Below are 22,470 nucleotides of genomic sequence, written 5' to 3'. Positions count from 1 at the left end.
TGTACTGTGTGGAATGCATCACTCTGAGAAAACAGCAACACTACAGCTTCTCTAAATTATTAGGAAGTATCAAAGATAAACTGGTGCAGAGACAGATCTGAACTCCTGGAAAGATTAAGAAACATCCTGTTTGTTTAGCATGTGGTGTCTGTGTATTCTGAATAGTTGATTAAATACATCCTTGGTCAAATAAGCACATACTTGGAGGCAAAAAGTTAGTCACCTTGCTAACACATCCTTATCTCTGTAACATTCTGTACTGCTCCTAAGTGTGGTCCTTGGTGCCAGGATCTGTCTATGTGCAAGACATTACAAAACCTTTCAATTTTTGAAAGTGGCCTTCACTGAAAGGAGGGAGAAACTAAGGCTGCTGCAGAACCTTTTAACATGGCTGTGACTTTTCAGAGGTGGTGTGAAAGGTGCTGGATATGAATTGGCAGTAAGTGATAAATGCATCCTTTTTTTTGAATCTTCTTTAAAGTGATGCAGTTTGGCACCATTTGTAGCTTGAGGCCTTTCCTTGCTCCTGTTTTTCAGAGTTTCTCTAATTGTTCATTACATCACTGGCACTTACATAGTGTTCAGGCGTTTCCTAAGCTTAAAATGATAGAAAAATACTAGGGAATGCAGGAGCCTGTATACCTAGGTTAGTCTAATAGATGGATTTTCCTTTCAAAAGCTTGCAGAAAATTACAGTAGTTGATGTACTGAAGGTAATGTAAGATCAGCATCAAAAGAGGTTCATACATCAGATTTTCATACATCAAGAGAGTGTTAGACAAGTTGGCAGGTATAGCACCTGAAAGCTTTTTTTGAGAAAAATCAACTGAGAAAACCTGCCTTGGGGTGACTTAATGATACCATACCTCCTATCTCATACCAAGACAAAACTTTTACATACTACCAAACTTCTGCCTATTCATCTATATCACATGCCTCCAGGCATCTTAGATACTATTAACAATCACTAAGTGTTGGACATTACGCTGTGTTTTGCAGTCTTGCTTGTTTTTTAAGAAAGGCAGAAAAAAATATACTGAAACCAAATGAAAATTCTGTTGAAATTTAATGACATTAGACCACAGAATTTTTGGGTTGGGCAGGGAAGAAGTTATTTCCTGACTCAGAATGAATAAATTTTTCTCTGACTTTCTCCCTGTAGCAAGCATAAACTGGAAAGTTAGTTGTTACTAGAACTTGACCCACTTGATTTACTTTATCTTGACCCATGCCGCCATACTGGCAAGCTGGAAAGTCATTGATTTAAAACTTTATGCCGGTTAAGAGTTTCTCTTTGCCAGAGGGTTGACTGTAGTAGAGGTTCTGTGCTGTGAGATGGCCACAAAAAGCTGGCAGAGGTTTCAGTTCTGGTACTGCATTGTATTCCCAGGAATTTGTGGATGGCTCTATGACATAAGAAGGCAGACACAAATCCTAGATTAGTGGCCAGTCTCAGATAATGAGGCCATTTAGGTGGCACATTTCTGTCTGAAGTGACTGGTCACTACTGTGTCTTTTTTGACATGGTGATGGTTCTTGTCTGTTAATTTGTTTTTCACCTTAGTGTAAGACACTATACAGACTATATACTACCCTCCTTCTCACAAGTGTAGTGATAGATGAGTTCTCATTAATTCATTGTGGAGGCTGCATTTATTCTGACATTGTTTTTCCTTTTAGGCTGTTGGCTGTGATTATGAGATAAATTCTAACGCAACCGAGGACCAGTGTGGAGTTTGCCTGGGAGATGGCTCTGCTTGTCACACAGTGAAGATGATGTTTAATCAGAGTGAAGGATTTGGTAATATGGGTTCTTCCTTTAAATTCTTCCATTGGTGAAGTCATTTGTCTATGTAAAAATTATTAAAGTGCTCTTCATTTGTCCTGGTTTAGGGCAAATTTGTGAGGAGACTTCCCAAATGGGTCCCTCTAGAAAGCAAAATTCAAGTGGCCCCTCCCCCAGCTGATTTGGGAAAAGATTTCCTTGGAGAAAAGTGGAAAAAACTTTGTTTTACAAACAAAGTAATTCACAAGCATTAAAAAAAAAAAAAAAAAAAAAAAAAAAAAAAAAAGAGTAATATTAGACAATGCAACTTCTTGCAGTTCTGAAGAGATGGCAAATCCAGAAGGTCCTTGTCATGGGGTGTGTCTCATTTCGTTCATGTTGGAGTCCAGGACATCCCCTTGGATGGCCTGGGACCTGAGGAAAGGAATTTGAGCCCTGGACAGGGGGGTGTGGAGCCGGTCCAGGGGGCTCGGAGACCTTGGCACAGAGCCCAGGGAGACACCGGGTTTGATTTTGATCCATGGAAAAAGCTTTCAGCATTGCAGAAGTAATTACAAACCTCCAGGATGTGAAAATTGTAGTCTAGCACAGTAGACGATATAGAATTCAATAGTTTTAGAATTTTTAGAATAGAAGTAAATGGGGACAAGATGGTGGAATTTGGGTGGTACCTTATGTGCTTCTCCTTCTTCCTCGTCCTCCATTTTCTGGGGTGGTGATGGCACAAAGTAGTTAGAGTAGATTGGACCAAAGTAGAATGTCACTTCTGGTGTGGGCACTGGGCATTGGCACAAAATAGTAAATAACTAGTACGTAATTATCTGTATAAATGTTAGGGGACATCCCATCTGGGGGGCAGTCACCTCGTGTCCCAGCTGCTGTCCAGACCTCGGCTGGGAGCAGAGAAAATTCTGAGATATCAAATAATAAACAACGCGAGAAACCTGAAAACAAACCTTGAGGACTCTGCTTTCTTACACGGACGCGACTCGGGGCTTTTTAGAGGGCCAAGGACTTTAAACCACCTAAAGCTCGGGTGAGGAAAACCCCCCGACAGTTCAGTCCCTTATCAGTCCCTCCTGCACTGGGAAAGGCACGTCCCAGGCCCCGGTGGGACACAGGTGTGAGCTCCCGGTGCTCTTAGGGGTTTTTGGTCCAGGGCAGGCCGATCAATTCCAAGAAAAAGAAAAGCCACAGTCTGAGGAACTTCTCTGCCTCAGCTAGCTCAAAACTAACTAAAAGCAGAGAGCTGTCTCCCGCTGTCCGTGCTGCAGACAGCGCAGTCGGTGAGGAGGATGAGGAGCAGTGCAGGGTCTGCAGACAGACTGCGCGCGGCTTCTCCCCTTCGCTCTCGGAACCCTCTGAAAGGTGCAGAATATCCAGCATAAACAGAACAGACAGCTGGGGATACAAGCATCATAAAGTCACCCCAGGACATAATTGAAAACTGAGTGATCATCTCTGTGGGAAATTGTAAAGGGATGTTTCAGTGAATGATGCTTCTGCCAGAAAAAAATGCATGTTCTGTGCTTTTTAAGTACACCTTGTCTTACAAAACTTGTCAGAGACCCAAGAGGTCCTATGCAAGTTATGCAGTTAACACCAAAATCCAAAATAGCGTATGCATTTACAAAGTGAATGTAATTTGCCATCTTGAAACATCTGGACCTAATCTCTGTAAAGTGAAAAGCACCAAGTAAATGTTAGAGTGAGTGGCTTGGGGATTTATTTCTGAGCCTCATAAAGGGGAGAAGACTAACAGCCTGCAGGGCTGAAGTGGTCTGAATAAGGACTTGGAGGACTGAGCCTGAGTTCACTGATGGCAGTGATACATTCAGGCTTTAGGCTGACTTCTGTGGGATGAATGGGAGATAGAGTCTGGAAGCAGGAGTGGGACTAAAATTGAGCAAGAAATATGGCAGTGAGCTGGAGATGAAGGGGCAGCTGGGATAAACAGCTTTCAGTGGAAAACCAGGACAAGAGGGGCAGAGGTGAGAAGACAACACTGGGGAGTTATGCTTGGAGTAAAGTCTGCAGCTAAAGGAGATGCAGAGATGAGAAATCTCAAGATTTCTCTGGTACCATTTTACTGAGGAGGGGGAAGTCGCAGTGTCTTAGGCTGACTTTTGGGCTTGTGGGGTTTTTCAAATACAATAGTTCTGCCTTGAACAAGTATGATTTGTGCTACTTATTTAGAGCTAGTGTGACCAGGTTTTCCAAAGTTTGGGGTAAAAGCTGCTTTAATATTTCAAGGGGGTTTTCTGTACTTGAGAGTGCTTTCCTTCTCTCTCTGTCCCAAAGGTGGGCTGTGAAGACAACTGCAGTCCTGAAGCAGTTCAGGTTTCACATGTATGTGAGACTTACAAAGAAAATCTAGAGCTCACTCTCTTTCAATGCAACAGTAATCCTTCAGCCTCTGATCTGCTTCTGAAAATCTAAAATTCACTTTGCCTTTGAATGTATGGAAACTTTCCAAGGCTAAAGATGTGAACTTTATGTCTGAATAAATAGACATAAAAGGTCCAGTACTGTAATTTATGAAAGGTTAAATGTCTTTTATTTGTTTTAAATTAATTTTGTGTTTTATGTTTACTTAGTTTTTTCTTGCCACAAGATTCACTCCGCCTCACTGACAGGTGCTGCTGAGGGATACTGAATGTTAAGTAAAATTATTTCAATGCTTTCTTTAGATTCAGTAAAAAAATTACTTATTCTGCAGATTCTCTCCCTTCTATATCCATTGACTCCATTGCAGATGAAAAAAGGAAAAATATCAGGCATGGCAGAGGTTGGTGGGCTCTTCAGGACAACATGTGGATTTCACTGATGTGCACAAGTGTTAAACTGGGAGAAGGAAAAAGGCTTTGTTCACAATATCTGTTTTCTTTTTGTGTCTGACAGATGTGTTGTCAGTGTTTTGTCAGATTTTGTAGCAGAGTGGCTGCTGAACAGGTTATGTAAACATAAAAATTTCAGGTCCATGGATTCAGCTGTACCAAAGCATGCTGCCAGTCACTGGCAAAGAGGATTTGAAGTTTTTCTGTGTCTAGTGGCATAGGAAAATATAAACCCAAAGCTAATATATTCTGATTTAAGTCTTTGTTCAGAACCTCAGTCCAGCAGGGCCCTTCTTGGTCTAGTGCTGCAGCAGTGGGTGTTTGACTGAGTTGACTCAGTTGCCATGACTAACTAATGAAGTGCTAGGGAAGAGTTTTAATAATTCAGCCATTCACTGAAGGTGAAAGGCAGGGTGATCAGTTTTAATTGAGGAAGCCTTCTTAGAAGTCCTCTTAGAAGTTGTACTGCCTCATGGTCAGAAAGAAAAGCTTTGAAATCTGTATTATTACTTTTATTTTCTTTAAAAGTCTCTGTTTTTCTCATGTATGAAAAACGGGAATAGCAATCCAGGGCCGTCCAACAGAGCCACAGGCATGGCTGCATCATCTTTTTAATGGCTTCTGTTGAAGTTTCATGATGCAAAACAAATCAGAGGTCTAATGTGAACACAGTGTCTCAGCTGTTGATATTAATATTAGCCACCTTGTTTTCAGGGCGTTTGTTTGAAAATCATTTAAGTTGCTTTTGTTGAACTTTGGTGGCAGAAAGGTTGCAGCATGAGCTGGGCGTGGAAAAGTAAGAAGGTCAAGACTGGGCAGAGAAGTTGCGGTAGTATCTAGAGCTTGGTGTAGAGGAAAGTTGTGCATCAGGAATGTGTATTTTTAAGAGACGCTTGCAAATACAACAGGCTGGAGAGTAGGAAAGTGAGCTATTGTGATAAGGAGAAACAGTCAGACCTGGTCATCATTTGATCTGCAATGCTGTGCTAATAGCCTGAGTAAAATTATTCGTTTCTCACACAAGTGGGAAAGGAGAAACAACGTTTTCAGTCCTTACAGAGCTGTGCGTACAGCAAGCATTTCATTAATTTGTTCATGTCTGTTTTGGGAGCATATAGATTTAATTTTAATTAAAAAGAGAAGGATTAATAGCATCTGACAACTGCTGATTCATAGGTGTGTAGAAGCACCCACAGTAGGACTGCTCCAGGATTTAATGAGCCCAGTGTGTAGATAAGACAGCTGACAGTTTGCCTGTTACTGAATCTTGGATCTCTAGATCCTTATCAAATGAAACCACATAACTAGGAACAATTACATAAACACCATCCACATAATTTTTAAACAAAAATGTATTGTGTTGAGTGACAAACTCAAAAGCTTGCTGCTGATTAGCTTTCCTTTCAAAATCAGATAATGTTTATTGGAAATCAGTGAGAGGCTCTGGGAAATCAGGAAGTAATTTAGCTGGTCGGGAGTGTCAGGGAGGAGGCAGTGTGATACACTGAACAAATGGTAACTTCCCTTACCAGACAGTCGCAGTACATTTAAAACAAGGTTAATGAGCAGCAGCAGGTGATTCAGACAAAAATAACTATGCAAAATCTTGAAAGGATATACAGATTTTTGTGTTGCAATGAAACAAAAATAGTTTTACAGTTTTTATCCTTTGTGTTTTGAACAACTGTTACTCTAATTTAACTGAAACCCAACCCTACTATAAAAGGACACCAGCATTACAAAGCCAAGCTGTCAGGATGTCACATAATTAAGATTTTCCATGCTGTGTTAATTTGTCTTGGTTATAAGTATGCCTTCTAATTAATCCTTTAGTTACATAATTACACACTGTTCATAACATGTTTTCACTGAATGAATACAAGATTTGGGAGAATCATTAGATTTGGTTACTTAGAATAAACCTAGACCACTGATTTGCTAAATAATAGAAGTCATTCAGTGAGCTTCCAGGTTTTGTTACTTCATTCACTTAGAAAAATTGATTCACTTAGAAAAAAATGTTTGGATTTCCAGTCAGTCTGGGAGACTTACAAAGGTAACATTCAGAAAATGCTCCTTCTTAAACATCAATCACTGGAAATCAGTAGATGTAATTATATATTATCAATGTAATGCGGAAGGACCTGAAGTAGACAAGTCCATTTTGTTCCATATGCAGCATATGACATTTTAACCAATATTTATTACACCACAAAAGAGCTGAAAAGAAAATTCAGATGTTAAAGGCTCTTATTTACAGCAGCAGGTTGTTGCACAGCACATAAATAGTTTTGGTAGGTGAAGAACATGGATACTGAAGATTGCTTAGCATGCCCAGTGTGGTTTATATCATTCTTGTGAGTGAGTAATCAAAGGTGTTAAGCTCATTTCACAAAGTGAACAGGATGTGAGTCTCAGAATTTAATTCTTGACATCAGAAGGGTGTGATGAGAACTGGGGAACTCATGTTCCAGTCTTGAAGTAAACTAGCATAAAATGCAGCTCACACTCCCGGTGCACCAGCTTGTATTAATGTCATCCACTTAATTTCTAGAGCTCAGCTAGGGGCAATAACAAGAAAGCTCCCTATGTTTGTGTTCAAGTATCTATGTGAACTTCCTATTTTTACAATTTGGTGGCAGCAAAAACAGCAGCTTCCTGTCTGCTGTTACATACTGCCTTGTGATGTGAACAGAATTCTGTAATAGATGCTTTGGATAATTTTTAACACATAGACCAAAAATCTCTAAACAGATACCTACACATGAAGAGCCCTTGAACTTTACAATTGTGAAAATTGTTAGTTTACAAAAACGTGCTCAATTTATAGTCATAATTGGAGGCATTTGAATAACATTTTGGTGTTGCTGTTGTAGTAAGGCAGACAGTCACAGAGAAGTTAAGTGCCCTGAGAGAAGGTACATGGAATTCTGTACATACCTGTACACTGGGTACAGGTGAAAATGTTCTTTGCAAATTGAAAAAAAAACATTTCCCACAACAGGCTGTCAACTTGCTGGAACTCTCTGGCATTTCTCCAGATTACAGTATGCCAGAACTTTTGGACATGGTTACAGGAATGCTGATGCTCATGTGTGGAGTAGATTTCCCCTGGCACAGCTTTGAAAGTCATTCACCTCTGCATCCCTTCTAAATGCCACTGGCATTGCCTGAATGCTATTCCCCAACTGATACTAGAAACCCTGACTTGGAATGTCACACTCTTAACAAACTGAAATACTAGCTCTGTGACAGCACATTTGTGTGTTTTTTCAAGTAAAGCTGTTGTTTTAGTCATCTTACAAATTAATAAAATGCAGTGACATTTCTGTTGTTCACCTCCATAAATTTTTCTTGTCTCTTAGGATATGTTGATATTGGGCTAATTCCAAAAGGCGCAAGAGGAATCAAAGTCATGGAAATTACAGAATCAGGAAATTTCCTTGCTGTGCGAAGCAAAGACCCAGAAAAATACTACCTGAATGGAGGCTTTATCATCCAGTGGAATGGTGAATACAAAGTGGCAGGCACAATATTTCAGTATGACAGAACAGGGGATCTAGAAAATCTGACTGCTCCAGGACCCACCAATGAATCAATCTGGATTCAGGTAAAGAGGAGATCATGAGGAGAACCTGGTCATTTGGATGGGAGCAGAATGTGCTGAGGCCCTGGAAGTGAGGCTGGGAAAATATGTATGTTGGTATATAAACCACTATTAATGAGCTGTTTTGGAGAGAAATAAACACCGTGCTTTTGAGGGTTGTTCATCCCACCTAAGAACACGTGTCCTGTATCATACTCCAGTATTTGTCAAAGCTGATACAATCCTGTGCTGCCACTGGGACAGGGATCCTGTTTGCCTGTAGTTGGTCAGTCCTTTGCCCAAACTTTTTAGTCTCTTGTACCAAACTTCACCAACACATGGATGTGATGTAAACCAGACCCAGATGAGAAATAAGTTGTCACAAAAAGGGAGCTGATGTCAGGCTGGGAACAGTGAGAGCTAGGGATAGCTGACAGCAGTGACAGCTTACACAGAGCAAGAAAAGCATACAGCATTACACAGATGGGCCAAGAGCTTATGGGTAAGTGAAACTGACCCAATTAACATCTGCAGAGGCTGCTTTCTTTTGTTTCTTTCATGTTGCTTTATGGATTCTGACTTAAACATAACCAGCTTCTGTCAGTTCTGAAAAAATAATTTGTAATTGGCCCTTTGATCTTTGAAACTATCTCTCATGGCTTGTTTGCACGTATATCCACTATGCAGTTAAAAGAAGTATTAGGTATGTGGTGGGAAACCACTTTCACACTTTGAATGTCTGGTGAGAAGACAAAACTATTAGTACAATTGGGAAGAACAAGAAAAGTTCATGGCTGAAATTGTTTATCCCTTGATGTTTACTTTCTCCCTCTCAGGTAAATTTCTTGAGTGTCTCTTCTCAGTTGGAATTTTTCTTCTTAATTCAGAAACACTGAAAAATAATATTAAAGCAGTATCTGAATAGCATCTGTAATTTTCTGACATAATGGTTGTTTTGTAACAGCTATTTCAGAAGGTAGGAAAATTATAATTTATAATGGGGATAGGCAATAGCTCTTAATCAGCAGCAAAGGGATGGTTTGCATTATCTTTTCTTACAGTTGATAGAATACCGATTATGGTGACCCATTTATTCCCACCAATGTTTGCAGAAGTTCAAGGTAACCAGCTGTGTCTTTGAAAGATTCATGTATGCCACTGTCAACATAGAAGTGGAAATTTTGCAAGTCTGCTTTTCTGAACTGGTAGCAGACTTCAATATGAGCAGCTTTAATTCTTCCAGTTCCACACTTTGAAGGCCTTTGACCAGTACATTTTCAATTAAACAATTAATAAACCCCACTCTCTCCAGCTACTTTTTCAAGAAACTAACCCTGGAATCGAGTATGAGTACACTGTACGTAAAGAAGAAAGTAATGAGAATGAAATTGGAGAGCCAGAGTATTTTTGGCAATATGGAGAGTGGACAGCCTGCAGTGTTACCTGTGGAAGAGGTAATTCCTGACTTCTTTTTTCTCTTTCTGTTTGCTTTTATTAGAGACATAGTCCTCAAAAAGGTAATGTTCTTTAATCTGTATTTGCTGGGAAATCAGATCTCATAGTTGCAAAAAATAATGTGAGGAATAACTCTTTTACTTTGAGGGTAGCAGAGCCCTGGCTACCCAGAGAGGCTATGGAGTCTCCTTCTCTGGAGACATTCAAGATTTGCCTGGTTATGGTCCTGTGCAGCTTGCTCCAGGTGACCCTGTTTTAGCAGGGGAGCTGGACTACATGATCTCCAGAGGTGCCTTCCAACCCCAGCCATTCTGTGAATAATGTCTTTTGACTTCTAAATAAAATTTTTTAATAATTATATTAGTTAATAGATTTCTAAACCTGCCCTGAAACTCAACTTCTGTGAAGCAAAATAAGGTACCAGCTTTCTTTCCCTCGTATTTTTTGTTAATACTTTTCACCATAGCCCTTCTTTCCAGCAATATGAATTTATGACCTACTATTTTTCCCCTGTTAAGTCTTTTCAATATTATAACTACAAAAATTAATCTTCATTTCATTACTTGACAAGTGACAACATTTTTTTTGTGCATTGTTCAATAATGACTTAATTGCAATTAGTCTTGAGAACTTCCATGTCTTTGGCCAGTTACAAACAGAATGATGACTGTGAAGTAGGATTTAACAACAGGTCTAGAAGTTGGCTTCTGGTAACTCACACAAAATGCTAGCAGAACTTCATCTGAAGTATCTAACATCAATGAGATTAAATTAATATTTGTAATAAACCGATAATAAAAATAAAAAGACTAAATCTTTACATTAGTAATTTTTTTAATCCATCTATTACAGGAATAATTTTGAAAATGTGAGGAAAAGGTTGTATATGGAAAGAACTCTGAACTTGGGGGAAAGGAATTGTAGCCTTCTGTTTGAATTAGCTCCTGATTTTCACAGGACAGTAAAAGAATTCTGGAGATACAGCCATAACCTTGTTCTTTGAGAATTCTGTACAGTGCAAAAAACTGTACAGAAGAGTAGAAGATCAGTGTTACAACCAGACCAATAATGTGAGAAAACCCTTTTCTAATGCTGGAGTACTGTTAGTGGGTTTTGGTAATTACTGCTTTTTTAACTGCTTTGTGGAAGAAAACAAAAAGGACAAACAAAAGTTGTTACAAATCCAATTGTGATTCTAAATGCAGTGATGATTGCAGGAGTAACATTTTTAAGTCTCTCCTGTCACTAAAATAATGCATTTTATGTGGTTTGGACAAAAGGCATTTTATGACCTAATTTTATAGGATTAAAAGAAGAACTTTTAGAAGCCTAGTGTAAAATATCCCATCACAGTACCATCCACACATTATCTAAAAATATTTTATATATATAATCAACATATTATAGAAATATATATGTATACGTGTTCATTCATATATATGTATGCTTGAGTAAATAGATGTTGTGATTTGGTTTTTTTATTTGTTTTTGAGAAGAGTCTGTCAGTATACACACTCTGTGTGCTTTTTGGTGGGGACGTACATCCATAATTTTCTTTGAAGAGGTGCACAAAACAAGTGTTTTGTTTAATTGTGTGTTGTAAGTTTTAGTTATGAAACCTGCCTAGTTGTGAGTCATGTTAATGTAAAAACCGTTGTGATAAAAAGGGGAAAGAAGAGGAATGTGTTAGTAAACTGCTTATTATGCTGTTTTGAGGTGTTTATTACATTAGCTGCAGTTTTCCCAGAACTATTTCTCACTAGGTGAATTGTGGTTCACAAACTATGATGTGGCTTTGATCTCTAACTGCCACATGGGTTACTTACATAGAGAACTGTGTTATGTGGGGTTTTTTCAGTTTTTATTTACTAATTGACCTCCTCTGTTTGCTGCACTTATACTCTTAATAAGTGTTTTTTGAGCTTATTGCCTGTGTATAAGTAGAAATCATGTATTTCAGACGAGATTATGGACTTGGAAGCATCAGTTGGAAGGGGAATCAAGAGGTGTATCCCAGTTTATAAAGGGCACGGACATCTCACCAGTTCTCTGCATTCCTTCATGGACAAAAGAAAGGAAACTAGTAAACCTGTAAAAAAGAAACTAGTAAAACTTCATTCTGAGATGCAGATGTTTAGAAAAGTAACTGGACAGATCTAAAGAATGACAGTAGTTTGCTAATGCAGTGATGCAGTCAGGGTATTGTCTCTCACTCCCTGCCCATTAAAACAGAGAAATCCTGGCACAAAGCTCCAGTGAATCACTTGGAGGGAAATCTGATATGCCAACTGTTTGCAGTTCTCTGCAGGTACACCTTTTATTTGGTTGTGCTCTGGGCCATGGGTATGTGGACCAGCATCACTGTTCATAGCACCATTAGGGTTGGAGAACACTTGCAAGATCATGGAGTCCAAGCTTTGACCAAACATGACCTTGTCAACTAAACCATGATCCCAGGTGCCACATACAGTTGTTTCTCGAATACTCCCAGGGCTGATGACTCCACCATTTCCCTGGGGACCCTGCTCCAATGCTTGACTACCTTTTCAGTGAAGAAGTTCTCCCGGATTTCCAGCTGACTAACACAAAACTTCCTTCTGGCTGTGAATGATGCAATTGATTTTATGTGAATGTTCATTCTGTTTAGATTTAGAACTTATTGCTGTTGGCAGTAACACATCTGTTGTACCAAATCACTGGCATTTGAAGTGTTCTGAAAAGTTTATAGGATAAAAATGCACTGAAGTAGACAAGATCACCTTCTGCTATGGGTGTGCTGCACGACAATTCTTATTGAAGACAAGCCTACAGAGAGATATATAAGAAAAACTGTATTTATTTAGCTTAATGTTAATAGTAAATAACTTTAAAGATTATTGCAATTACCAATTGATAAACAATAAACCAGTATTTTTAGGATAGAAAAGGAGGACCAAGAAAGATGAACTGTTGAACTGACTTTGACAGCGGCAACCAATGGGAGAAATTGATTCTTACTTAGACTTCTGTTCTCTTGGCAAAATTGGACCTGCCAAAGATCCAGCACAGGTCCTTTCATCACCACTGATCAAAACCAACAATAAATCCAAGGGTGCTTTATCTTTCGGTAGCCACAGGAATCAGGACAATACAAACGCTTTCTGGAGTGAAGAAAGCATATTTGCATTAGGGAATAACAAATTGGGCTACAGGCAGGACAGTGGACTGATGAAGAAAAGCTTCATCAATCCTAAGGAAAAAAATATGATGTTAACCCTGTGGTGCAGCTTCTTACCCATGGGGAATGTACCTGGAAAAAGTCCCAGTGATGAATAAAGACTTTGTAGAGTGAAGCTGTCTCTTCCCAGATTGAACCCAGGGTAGCTCCCTGGACATATTTTCCCCCAGATTCTTGCTCTCAAGGTACCACCATGCCATGACCTTCAGCACCATGCATATCCTTCTCCAGCTCTACTGCAGTGGAGAAACAGAAGATTCAAATGTTCTCGTGTCTTCCTTCATTCCCTTCATGTGCTCCCATATACTGTAGTGTCAACGAAGACTCTGGCCAGTCTACTGTAACACCACTGAATGGGGAAAAAAATACTCTCTAAAAAATCGGTGTTTTCTGTGGCAAGTATACCTAGTACTGCATGCAGGGAAAAGGAGAGTGCATTGCAATACCTGACATTCATTTGCAATGTAGGAAATAGATAAGTAATTACATTGCAATCCAGTTCATGGAAAACAAGCATCGAAGAGGATAATTTGTAGTAAAAGTCATAACCCTTTCTCTGTTCTCAGTGCAGGACAGGTTGAATCTCTTCCTGCCATTTGCTTTCTGCTGAAATAAACTGTTTTGCAGTCAGAATGTGTGCAGACTGGTGTCCTGCAAAACTGCTGCACCCTCTGCATAAGAGCTGTCCCACCAGAGCCTGCTGTTAAGACAGCTGGTAGAGCCTGTAAACTTTTTACATACGGATTAATTTAAATGTGTCACTGAGGTTTTTTTCTAGACCAACTACCTGTTATTCCTTCTTTAAATAATCACAGAATGAGTAATGTTGCAATTAAAAGTCTGAATCTTTTCTCCTTGTCTAAAGGGTTTAATCTTGTTTCTTAGAACCAGCTTTGAGTGGCATTAAATGTAACAAAAAGCACTGCGCAGCACAGCGGCAACTATGGGAGAATATTAGCCAATATAAAAAATTTGTTTCTCCATAGATAGCATCAGTAATTGGCAGATTTTCAAAGCTCTGCAAAAGGACTTAACTCAAAGATTTTGGCGGGGGGGAGGGGGGTGGTGAGGGGGGTGTTAACTGTGACTTACTCTCTAAAACCTTCACAACTTTTATAAAGGCTGCTTTGCAACATTATCTCCAAGTGTTCCTAAACCTGCAGTGTTTATTTTAGACTACAAAGGCCACTCTGTTTCCATTCATTGTTGTGGGTCTGAGTTTTATAGCATTGAGAATGTAAGATTGGCACTTGTATTCTGTGCATAACTTGTGCATGCACAGAATATAATTTGTTCATTCAAATACAAAGTGAACTTCTTGCAGAGGATCTAAGTGCACAACTCAGACACGTTTAAATGAGCTCTAAAATCAAATATGTTTTTGCTCATACACTTTTTATACACTTGCTTATGATCCTTCATTTCTGTTGTTTACAGCTGAAACTGAGAGCTCGGCAGCATAAAGATTTCTAATCTCTCTCTTTCAAAGCCTTTCACACCCAGATGATTTGAACTGGTACTTTTCTTTGTAAACCAACTGAGAAATCAAGATCTGTGTGGGTCAGCCTCGTATCTGAAGAGTCCTGCGTTAGGGATGAAGTGTCACAGAGAAGTAGAAGGAATCTCTGAGCAGATTTAGTGAAATGAAGATTATTCTCTGATCTGATGATTATCTTTCCTTGAAATACTTGTAGGGTTTTTTCACAGAGCTGAGACTGTACACATAAGGTGAACTAGTCAGCACTGAGGTCAGAGAGAAACAAAAGTGGTGAAGGGAGGAAAGCATCTACCTCTCAAAATAGTTTAGAAGTAAAGTTTGGGTTTCAAATTTTACTGACATTCCAGTATATTTGGAATTTTTAATATATGTAATATTATATATATATATATATATATATATATATATAAAACTTGTTAGGGCAGGGTCAGTAGTGACTAGTTGTCTACTTTGCAGTGTTTTCTAGTTCCACTTGCTAAGCTGGTAAAACCAAATATTTCATTATCTCATAACATGTAAACCTACATTTATACGTGTATATTGATATATGCATATAGGATTCCTTCCAACTTTGGAACTGAACTGCCAGAGATTTTGAAACTACAGTGGGAATTCACATAACTCCCATAAAGAAGTTGTTTGTTAGAATAAACTAGTTCATTTATGTCAGCTGATTATTTTATGAGAATATACAACTTCAAAGAAAAACTTTTGCAAAGGTTTATGGGGGCTTTAAAATGAATTGCAGCAGCTGAAATGACACAAAAAATTTATCAAACCCAAAGATTTCTTGTTGTTTGTATTTAGAACAGCAACATATCGTGATTTTGAAAGGGACAGAAACATTTCTGGGAACTGCTTTGTTTACAGTTAGCAGAGAGGTTGCTAAATTTTCTAGTCACATTTATACCAGAGCATAAAAGAGAGCACTGCTCCTGGGAGTCCTATGCTGAGCCAAAATGCGTTCTCCTGTTCGAAGTCACCTACAAGTAAGAGATCACCATGTCCAGACTGTAGCAGCTTCCACACCATGGACCCTGGAGCTTGAATGACTCAGTCCCTTTATCTTCCCTTACAGGTGACATTAATCACTGTTCTAGAAATCAGCCTTCATGAATGACTGGAGCAAAGTCAGTCATCAAATCTTGCCCTGTAGCCAGTAATTGTTTTATATCTCTCAGTCAGAAGTCTGAAAGTAATCAAAAGGTGAAAGCATTTCCTTACATACCTGATGTTCTTTGGTGGTAGAAAAAAGTGATAAAGGTTTCCACTGGTTTCTATGAAATGACCCAAATATGCATGCAAAACTCTGTGTGGTTGAACTCCAGTGCAGGATTAATGACTGGGTTTGTTGATCCTGCAGGGTTTTTCCAACCTTAACATTTTTATGATCTTATGAGTCTGTACATTGCAGAGGAATATATGCTATTTCCCAATTATTTTCTATGGATTGCTCTTCTTATCTTCCACAAAGTTTCCCACATTAGTTATCAGGAGGCCTGAGGAAAGGAAAAGCTTGTTTTCTAAACATACTGCAAAATAATCTAACTTTGATGCCATGATAACAGTGCTGTTAGGCCTTGTGCACCCCAGGAGAGGGATAAAAGTTCTAGAAATGCAGTGGTCTTACCATATGTGCATTAGTTGCTGTGAGTTAATGGAACAGTTATTTTAATGAGAATTAATAAATGCTTTTTCAGTCTTTTTAGTCCTTAATATTTGTTTGGTGTATTTTAATGCCTCCATATTGGTGTCACTGCAACCTTTCAGACTGTAATATTGCAATACTTTTTTTTACATTGTGTTGCAACAAGAGATCTTATTATTGCAGAACTATGTGGGAAGCAGGCCCCTGGAAACTAGCTTTCTTTAGATTTACACTAGATGAAGTATTTTGGTTCATGTTTCTTTTGTTAAATGACTGGGATTTTGTATAAATGGAAATGTTAGGAAATAACCTAGATTGTATGGCTTGTTTCTGTTTGTCTTTTTATCACTATGCTCTGCCTCTTGTGCTGAATGTTGTGTATTACTTAAAAAATATAAGGCTTTTCATCATCAATTTCAGTCAAAATGTGTACCAAAATGTCTTAAAATTTGAATTCACCTTAAGAGTCACAAGGTTGTTCTGTAACTCTGGTTTGTGTTTTTTGCTTAAACAGCCTTCCCAATGAACAAAGCAGCAAAACCAGGCTTGCTGGGAATAGCCTGATGCTGCTGTGGTTCCTCTTGTCCGTGGGTGACTCAAGAACCCTTCATAGCCATTTAAACCTGCTTGAGGGCCTGCAGGAGTCCTTTCTGAGGCTAACAAATACATTAAGGAAAGTGCTTTCTAGCGTGTCACTTGAGCTCTGATCTGATCCAGAAGAGCTCCGCTTAACCTTTTCAGCTTGCCTGGAGGGTGCTTGTACCTGGGGATATCTGCAGTTCCTCCCGAGCCTGCAGAGAGGGATTACTGCTCCTTGTTTTGTGTGTGTCTCTGGAAGGGGTGCGGCGGCAGATCGCCCAGTGCGTGTGGAAGGGGAGCGGAGCCACCAAGAACTCCTTTTGTGACCCAGCAACGCAGCCCCACGGCCGTCAGAAGAAGTGCCAAGAGCAGGACTGCCCGCCCAGGTAACAGTGGGTTCTGGGGCTCTGGGGGTGGTAAACAGCGTCCTGACTCCAAGGAAGGTGTTCCTGACGCCAGGCTGGCATGGCACCCACGGCCCTGCCACGGTGCGGTGGTGACGGCTGTTCAGAGCATTGCAGAGCAAGGTGCCAGAAACCCCACAATAAACAAATCAGAAGTGAGCCATCCTGAGAGGTTTCTAAGGCAAGCTGCTGAGCAGTCTGTGCTGGAAATTGCTGGCAGAGATTGTTTTCTCATGTACGTAGATACTACTTTTGTTCAATTTGGGTGCAGGTGTGCCTGAAGACCCTATAGGTTCTTGCTTAAAAACCATATTCTTGGCTTAGCTCAAGTGAGCTAAGAAGAGAGTGTGTTCCAAAAACACCTGTTTTTTCCCCAGAACAATACTGTTTCTCAGTATTTTTTATACACTTCTGTCCTTTTATGTAAGAGGTGATGAGGGAAAATGCCTACTTCTGAAACTAATTTTTATACTTCTTTGTAACACAGTATTTGGTATTTCTTATTATGTACCTTCTTAACTCTGAGTGAAGTGCAGTTTTCTTCATTCTGTGACCACGTGGGAATAATTCTTTCCTTTCTTATAAAATTGTCTTAATTTATATTCATCCATGTTTTTTCTGTGCCACCATTTTAGTGAGTAGAGTAAGGAAGACTAAACGCTCCAGGTGCCTGCAGAACTGTATTGCAGGGCTTGTACAACAGGCACAGGTTTGCTGGAAGACATCGATATAGGTTTTTGTTTCATGCTTTAGGTACTTCGGTTTCATCTCCTATTGTCTTTGAAAGTTGTTTATCATGCTGTCCACAAAGATGCACCAGTATTTCCCTAGTAAATCTAGTTCAGTCAGAATCAAACCGAAGCAGTGAGGCCTTGGAGTTCATTGTGTTGCATTTGCAAGCAGCAAACGGCATGAAATTTTGATGTTAAAAGTTTTGCATGGTTGTTGGTTTTGTTAGTTGTTTCCAAGTATCTTCACAACAGGATATGATGCTTCTGTGGGAGTTACATCTTGGTGCTTACAGCATAGACTACCAGCATTTCATAATTCTTTGTAGATTGCAAGGAAATCAATTGACACTGGACCAAACTTTTTAGGGGACTAGTTAAGAGCTAAGGCTACCCATACACATTGAGGTATTTTTTATGGCACGTATAAATTAAAAAATTCCTCACTAACTCAATTTATGCCAGATGTTCTATGTGACATTATTCAGACCTGCTCTTGAAAGTGAGGGAGGGGAATTTTTCCCTGGTTGAGCAGATTGCAGAATGTCATACATAAACCAAACTTCTGCAGACTAGGCAGGAAAGCTCTTCTGTGCTGACAGCCTGTGATGCTTCTTGAGCTCATTCTGTGCTGCAGGGGAAATCACAAGTCATCCTTCTCGGGACAGCAAAATCACTACAAAGTGCAGTGCAGGAAAACCATATGTATTTAATTCTAGAGTCATGTTGCATATTTATTTTTCTCTTAGTAGTACAAAAGTGACTGTAGGAGCTTGACCAAGGGTCTGAGTCCCTGTTCTGGCTCTCAGCAGGGCCTACATGCCTAAGGAGGAGTAAGTCAAACATAAATCAGATTTCTTTGTACTGCTCTTCCAGCTTCTAGCTGGTTTTAATTCAAGGCACTTCCAGAGGTTTTTATGGCTTGCTTAATCAGTAACCTCTAAAGAACCTCACTCATTCAGCCTCTCTCTGCAGCCCTGAAAAACTTCTATGATATACAACTTCCTCTGCAAGAACTCCCACGGCTCTAGTGCCTACGTGAAGCACTACCACATTTGACCTGTTTTGAACCTGGCTCTCACTGTCTTCTGTTGGTGACCCTCAGTTCTTGAGTCAGAAGAGATGGCAGCAAAGAATGGATTATTACTCACTCTTCCCAAGCCCTTCCATTTGTAATTCTGCTCTCTGTTCCAGGCTGTAGACGCAGCATGAGGATTAGTTGGTGTTCACTTTTGCATGGCATATATGGTACCTCTAACCCAAACAGATGGTTACTAATCTTCCCTTGAAACCCAGGGCAATTTAGTGCAGTTTTTTGCTTCTAAGGAAGGTCTGAGTGCTGGAGGCAGCTGTGACTCTCCCACGTGGCATTATGTGGGATAACTGAGAGTCCATGTGAAACTGCTGAGGACAAAGTGTTCCATAGAGAGGTGGCTAAATTCTGTGCTAAAGGTGAGGACATTGCTGTGAAACGCAACACTGCAGGAGACCTTTGTTTAGTGCTGCAGCCACAGAATTGAAATTGTTGGATGACCTTGGACTTCTCAACAGTGAACCAGGTGCTTTACACCTGGTACAGTACATTCTATCTGAAAAATAGTGACTGCTCCCCACTGAATCCCACTGATGAAAAGCATGCTACTAGACCACTAAATAAGAAATAGATAATTTATCAAACAGAAGCTACAGACAAAGAATAAAATGGTTGTGGCTCTCCCAAACCAGATCTTGTCTCATTAGTACATTTCAGGAAGTCAGTTGTAAACTGTTTAAATTACACACTTCTCAGAAGTCTAAGCCTTAACATTCTTGTTTGTCAGCTGATTTGTTCTGTATTTATTTTATGCTTATTATTAAATTTGTTATTACACTTTCTCCTAAAATAATTCAGAAGAAAAAAAATAAAATATCACAATACATGATATTTTATTTAACATATGCCATGTTTTGATTCAGAACAAAATAAAGGTGGTTGGACAGCTGAGAGTTAAAATGTCATGCACCCACTCATGTACTATTTCAGTGATACTTCATAGGTGCAGTGCATTGAGACTGTAGCATAAATGCATGCCTTTTCCCACATTTTGCTGTGGAGTATGGTTTCCAATTGAATGTTTCTTTGGTAAGGCAGGTATTTAGTCCCATAGGTGTTAATGTTAAAATCAATGGATACTACTTGAAAAGGAGTGAGATTTTAACTGCTTATAGCGTTGCGAGTAAAGTTTTGCTTTCCCCTATAAAGAAAAATGTCTGGAGTCTTTTTAACTTCACTACCCACTTGAACAGAGTAACCATAAACATTATTTTACAAGTACTTGGAATCTCCTGCTTTTTATCTGCTGTTATTGTGTTGTCCTTCTTGCAGACTGCTTTCCGACAGCATAATAAGAACAGGAATTCTGATTTCTATTCCAATGCACAGAGTGAAAATCCATGACCTGTTGGTATTTGCTGTGCCTGATGCTGGACAAATACAGGATGAAAGCAAACAGTCTCACTTTAGGTGTGACATGCCATGATGGGAAGGAGGGAACATTCAGCCCCATAGCCCCAAAATCCCATGCTACTGCTTTTTCAATGGGATTCACACATCATTCACCACACATCTTCTATGTGTAGATGAAGACTATGTCATGGGCTTTTGGACTCTGCCTAATTTGTTACAAACACTAGAAACCCAGTTTGTGAGGAAAAGATAAATTTCATTTGAGGCAGCTGAATACCACTGGAAAGGATGAGATTTTCATGCTATCTCTGTCCCAGGTTTGATTGCAGAAGAGTTGAGCATTCACACCTGCCGCTCAAAACTGCCTGAGATTATGTTTTCACCAGACAGGCTGCTCTCTGTTTTGAGAGTCTGAGGAAAATTAGTTCTCACACAAATTAATTACCTAAATTGTGCATTTTCCTTGTTTGTTTGTTTGGTTTTTTTTTTTTTGCTACCACAATCTTTCCATGCCATACCTGCCTATGGAGATAAGACAGACATTTCACTTTGCAGGGATTTGTTCATGCATTAATACTTAAGAACCACTCAGTTACTGTAGCAGTAAATGCTAGAGGTAGAATCAGAAACCAGAGGTAGGAACAGGTGTGGGGTGGTGACTCCCATGAAGCTCCCATGAGTTTCCAGCAGCTTGTCCCAGTCTCTCACCACAGTCTTCATCTTGGCTGGGAGATGCAACAGCTTGGTCATTTCATCTCAGAAGTTGCCTATTTGGAGCTCAGATTGCTGTGCTAATTCTGGATGTGTGTTTGGCAGTCTCACTGGGTAAGATCCAGTTTTGGTTATCCCACTGCAGTGTGAGGAGACAGCAAAAGCTCCAAGATAAGCAGAGTTTTGCAAAGCCGTCACTCAGGTGCTGCTCTCTTCTCTGTGGTCCAGAACCTGCTTTGGGGCATCCAGAACAGACAAATGGATGTTGGCTGTTTTGCCATCCTTGCTTTGCCTTTGGTTCAGATACCACAGCTCAGGTCCTCAAGCAAGAGAACAAAACAAGACAGGAGCACAGGTGATTCCATGTCAGGTTTCTGGCTCTTGGATGTTTAAGGCATATGTACGTACCCTAGGATGAAAATAGAAGAACACGACATCAAAAATTCCAGTTACTGATAAGAGTAAACTTCAGTTAGAGCAAGTTTTTTGAAGTTATCTGCACTGAGTGAGGAAGAAGTCTACAGAAAAAATTACCTGGCTGCCTGTAGTTTATTTTGATATGAAGATGGAATAGGATAAAATCTTAATTCTGGGACTTTCTAACTGTGGAGCACCTGACTTTTTTTGACTACTTCCACAGCTTTTAAAAAGTGTCTTGTGTGCAACAGCTAATCACACACCATTACTGCTGCTCAGATAGGTTCTTTGGTAAGCTCTGATAATTTATTGCTTGGAGTTTGGTATTTCAACATGCCAATTGTTAAACACTCAGTCAGAGCCATTTGAATGCTGAGGGGGAAGAGGTGTCAGTTTGGCATTTCTGTACTTTGAAATATGTAATCTAGTCCCATTAAAATTAATAGAGCAATTCGCGTATTTATGTTCCATTTGTGCAAAAATGTCAGCATTTACAAGATTATAGAAGAGATAAAATTGTAAAGAAGATGCAAGAGATGATAACAACCCTGAAATGGCTTGATTCAGGTGGTTATATTTTTTTTTTTCTGTGTTCTGCTGAGGTGTACTTACTTTTTACTTGTTAAGAGTTCCTTTGTTGTTTGCAGACCTGGAAGAATAAGAAACAATCTGAAGGAGGGCAGGAGGAGGAGAAAGATATTTTGGGTGATTTTTTTAGTTTAGTTTAGTCCAGAGACTTTACCACTGGATTGTGGTGGCAGTGGACTGCATTCTAGAGCAAAGCCGTCGGTGCCACGAAGGGCTTTGGAGTAACTTGAAAGGAAATGCTGTATGTAATAGATTGCCAAACAGGAAGGAGATAGGTGTAGGTACCACAGAGAGGACCAGATGGCTGCACGAGTAAGCTGTATCATAGCTTGATGGCTCTGAGTCTTGGTTGTGTGGGTTGTTTTTTTTCTTTAATTATTAGGAATAGATACCAATGCCTTCCACATCAGTGGCAGCTCATTTGCAATGAAAGGTAAATGATTAAGTAGCATGGAAATTACAGTGGGGAAGGGAGAGGGATTATCAGCAAAACAAAGCATAGGAACTGTTATAAATCTGGATGCTGAACTTCGATGCATTTATCAGAATGGGATTATTTTGTCTCTAAGT

General features: G+C 39.5%; 1 protein-coding gene across 1 annotated transcript; it reads left to right on the top strand.

Annotated features, from left to right (window-relative positions):
* The first annotated feature begins 659 nt into the window (after positions 1-659).
* Positions 660-16,996, top strand: ADAMTS12 (ADAM metallopeptidase with thrombospondin type 1 motif 12). The gene is made up of 5 exons (XM_066339584.1): positions 660-713; positions 1,681-1,801; positions 7,989-8,233; positions 9,522-9,663; positions 16,866-16,996. The coding sequence occupies exons 1-5, from the start codon at positions 660-662 to the stop codon at positions 16,994-16,996; spliced, it is 693 nt and encodes a 230-aa protein (XP_066195681.1).
* Positions 16,997-22,470: the final 5,474 nt, after the last annotated feature.

Source organism: Sylvia atricapilla, chromosome Z, assembly GCF_009819655.1.
Source record: "Sylvia atricapilla isolate bSylAtr1 chromosome Z, bSylAtr1.pri, whole genome shotgun sequence".
Taxonomy (NCBI): domain Eukaryota; kingdom Metazoa; phylum Chordata; class Aves; order Passeriformes; family Sylviidae; genus Sylvia; species Sylvia atricapilla.
This window is presented reverse-complemented; position numbering and strand designations above follow the sequence as displayed.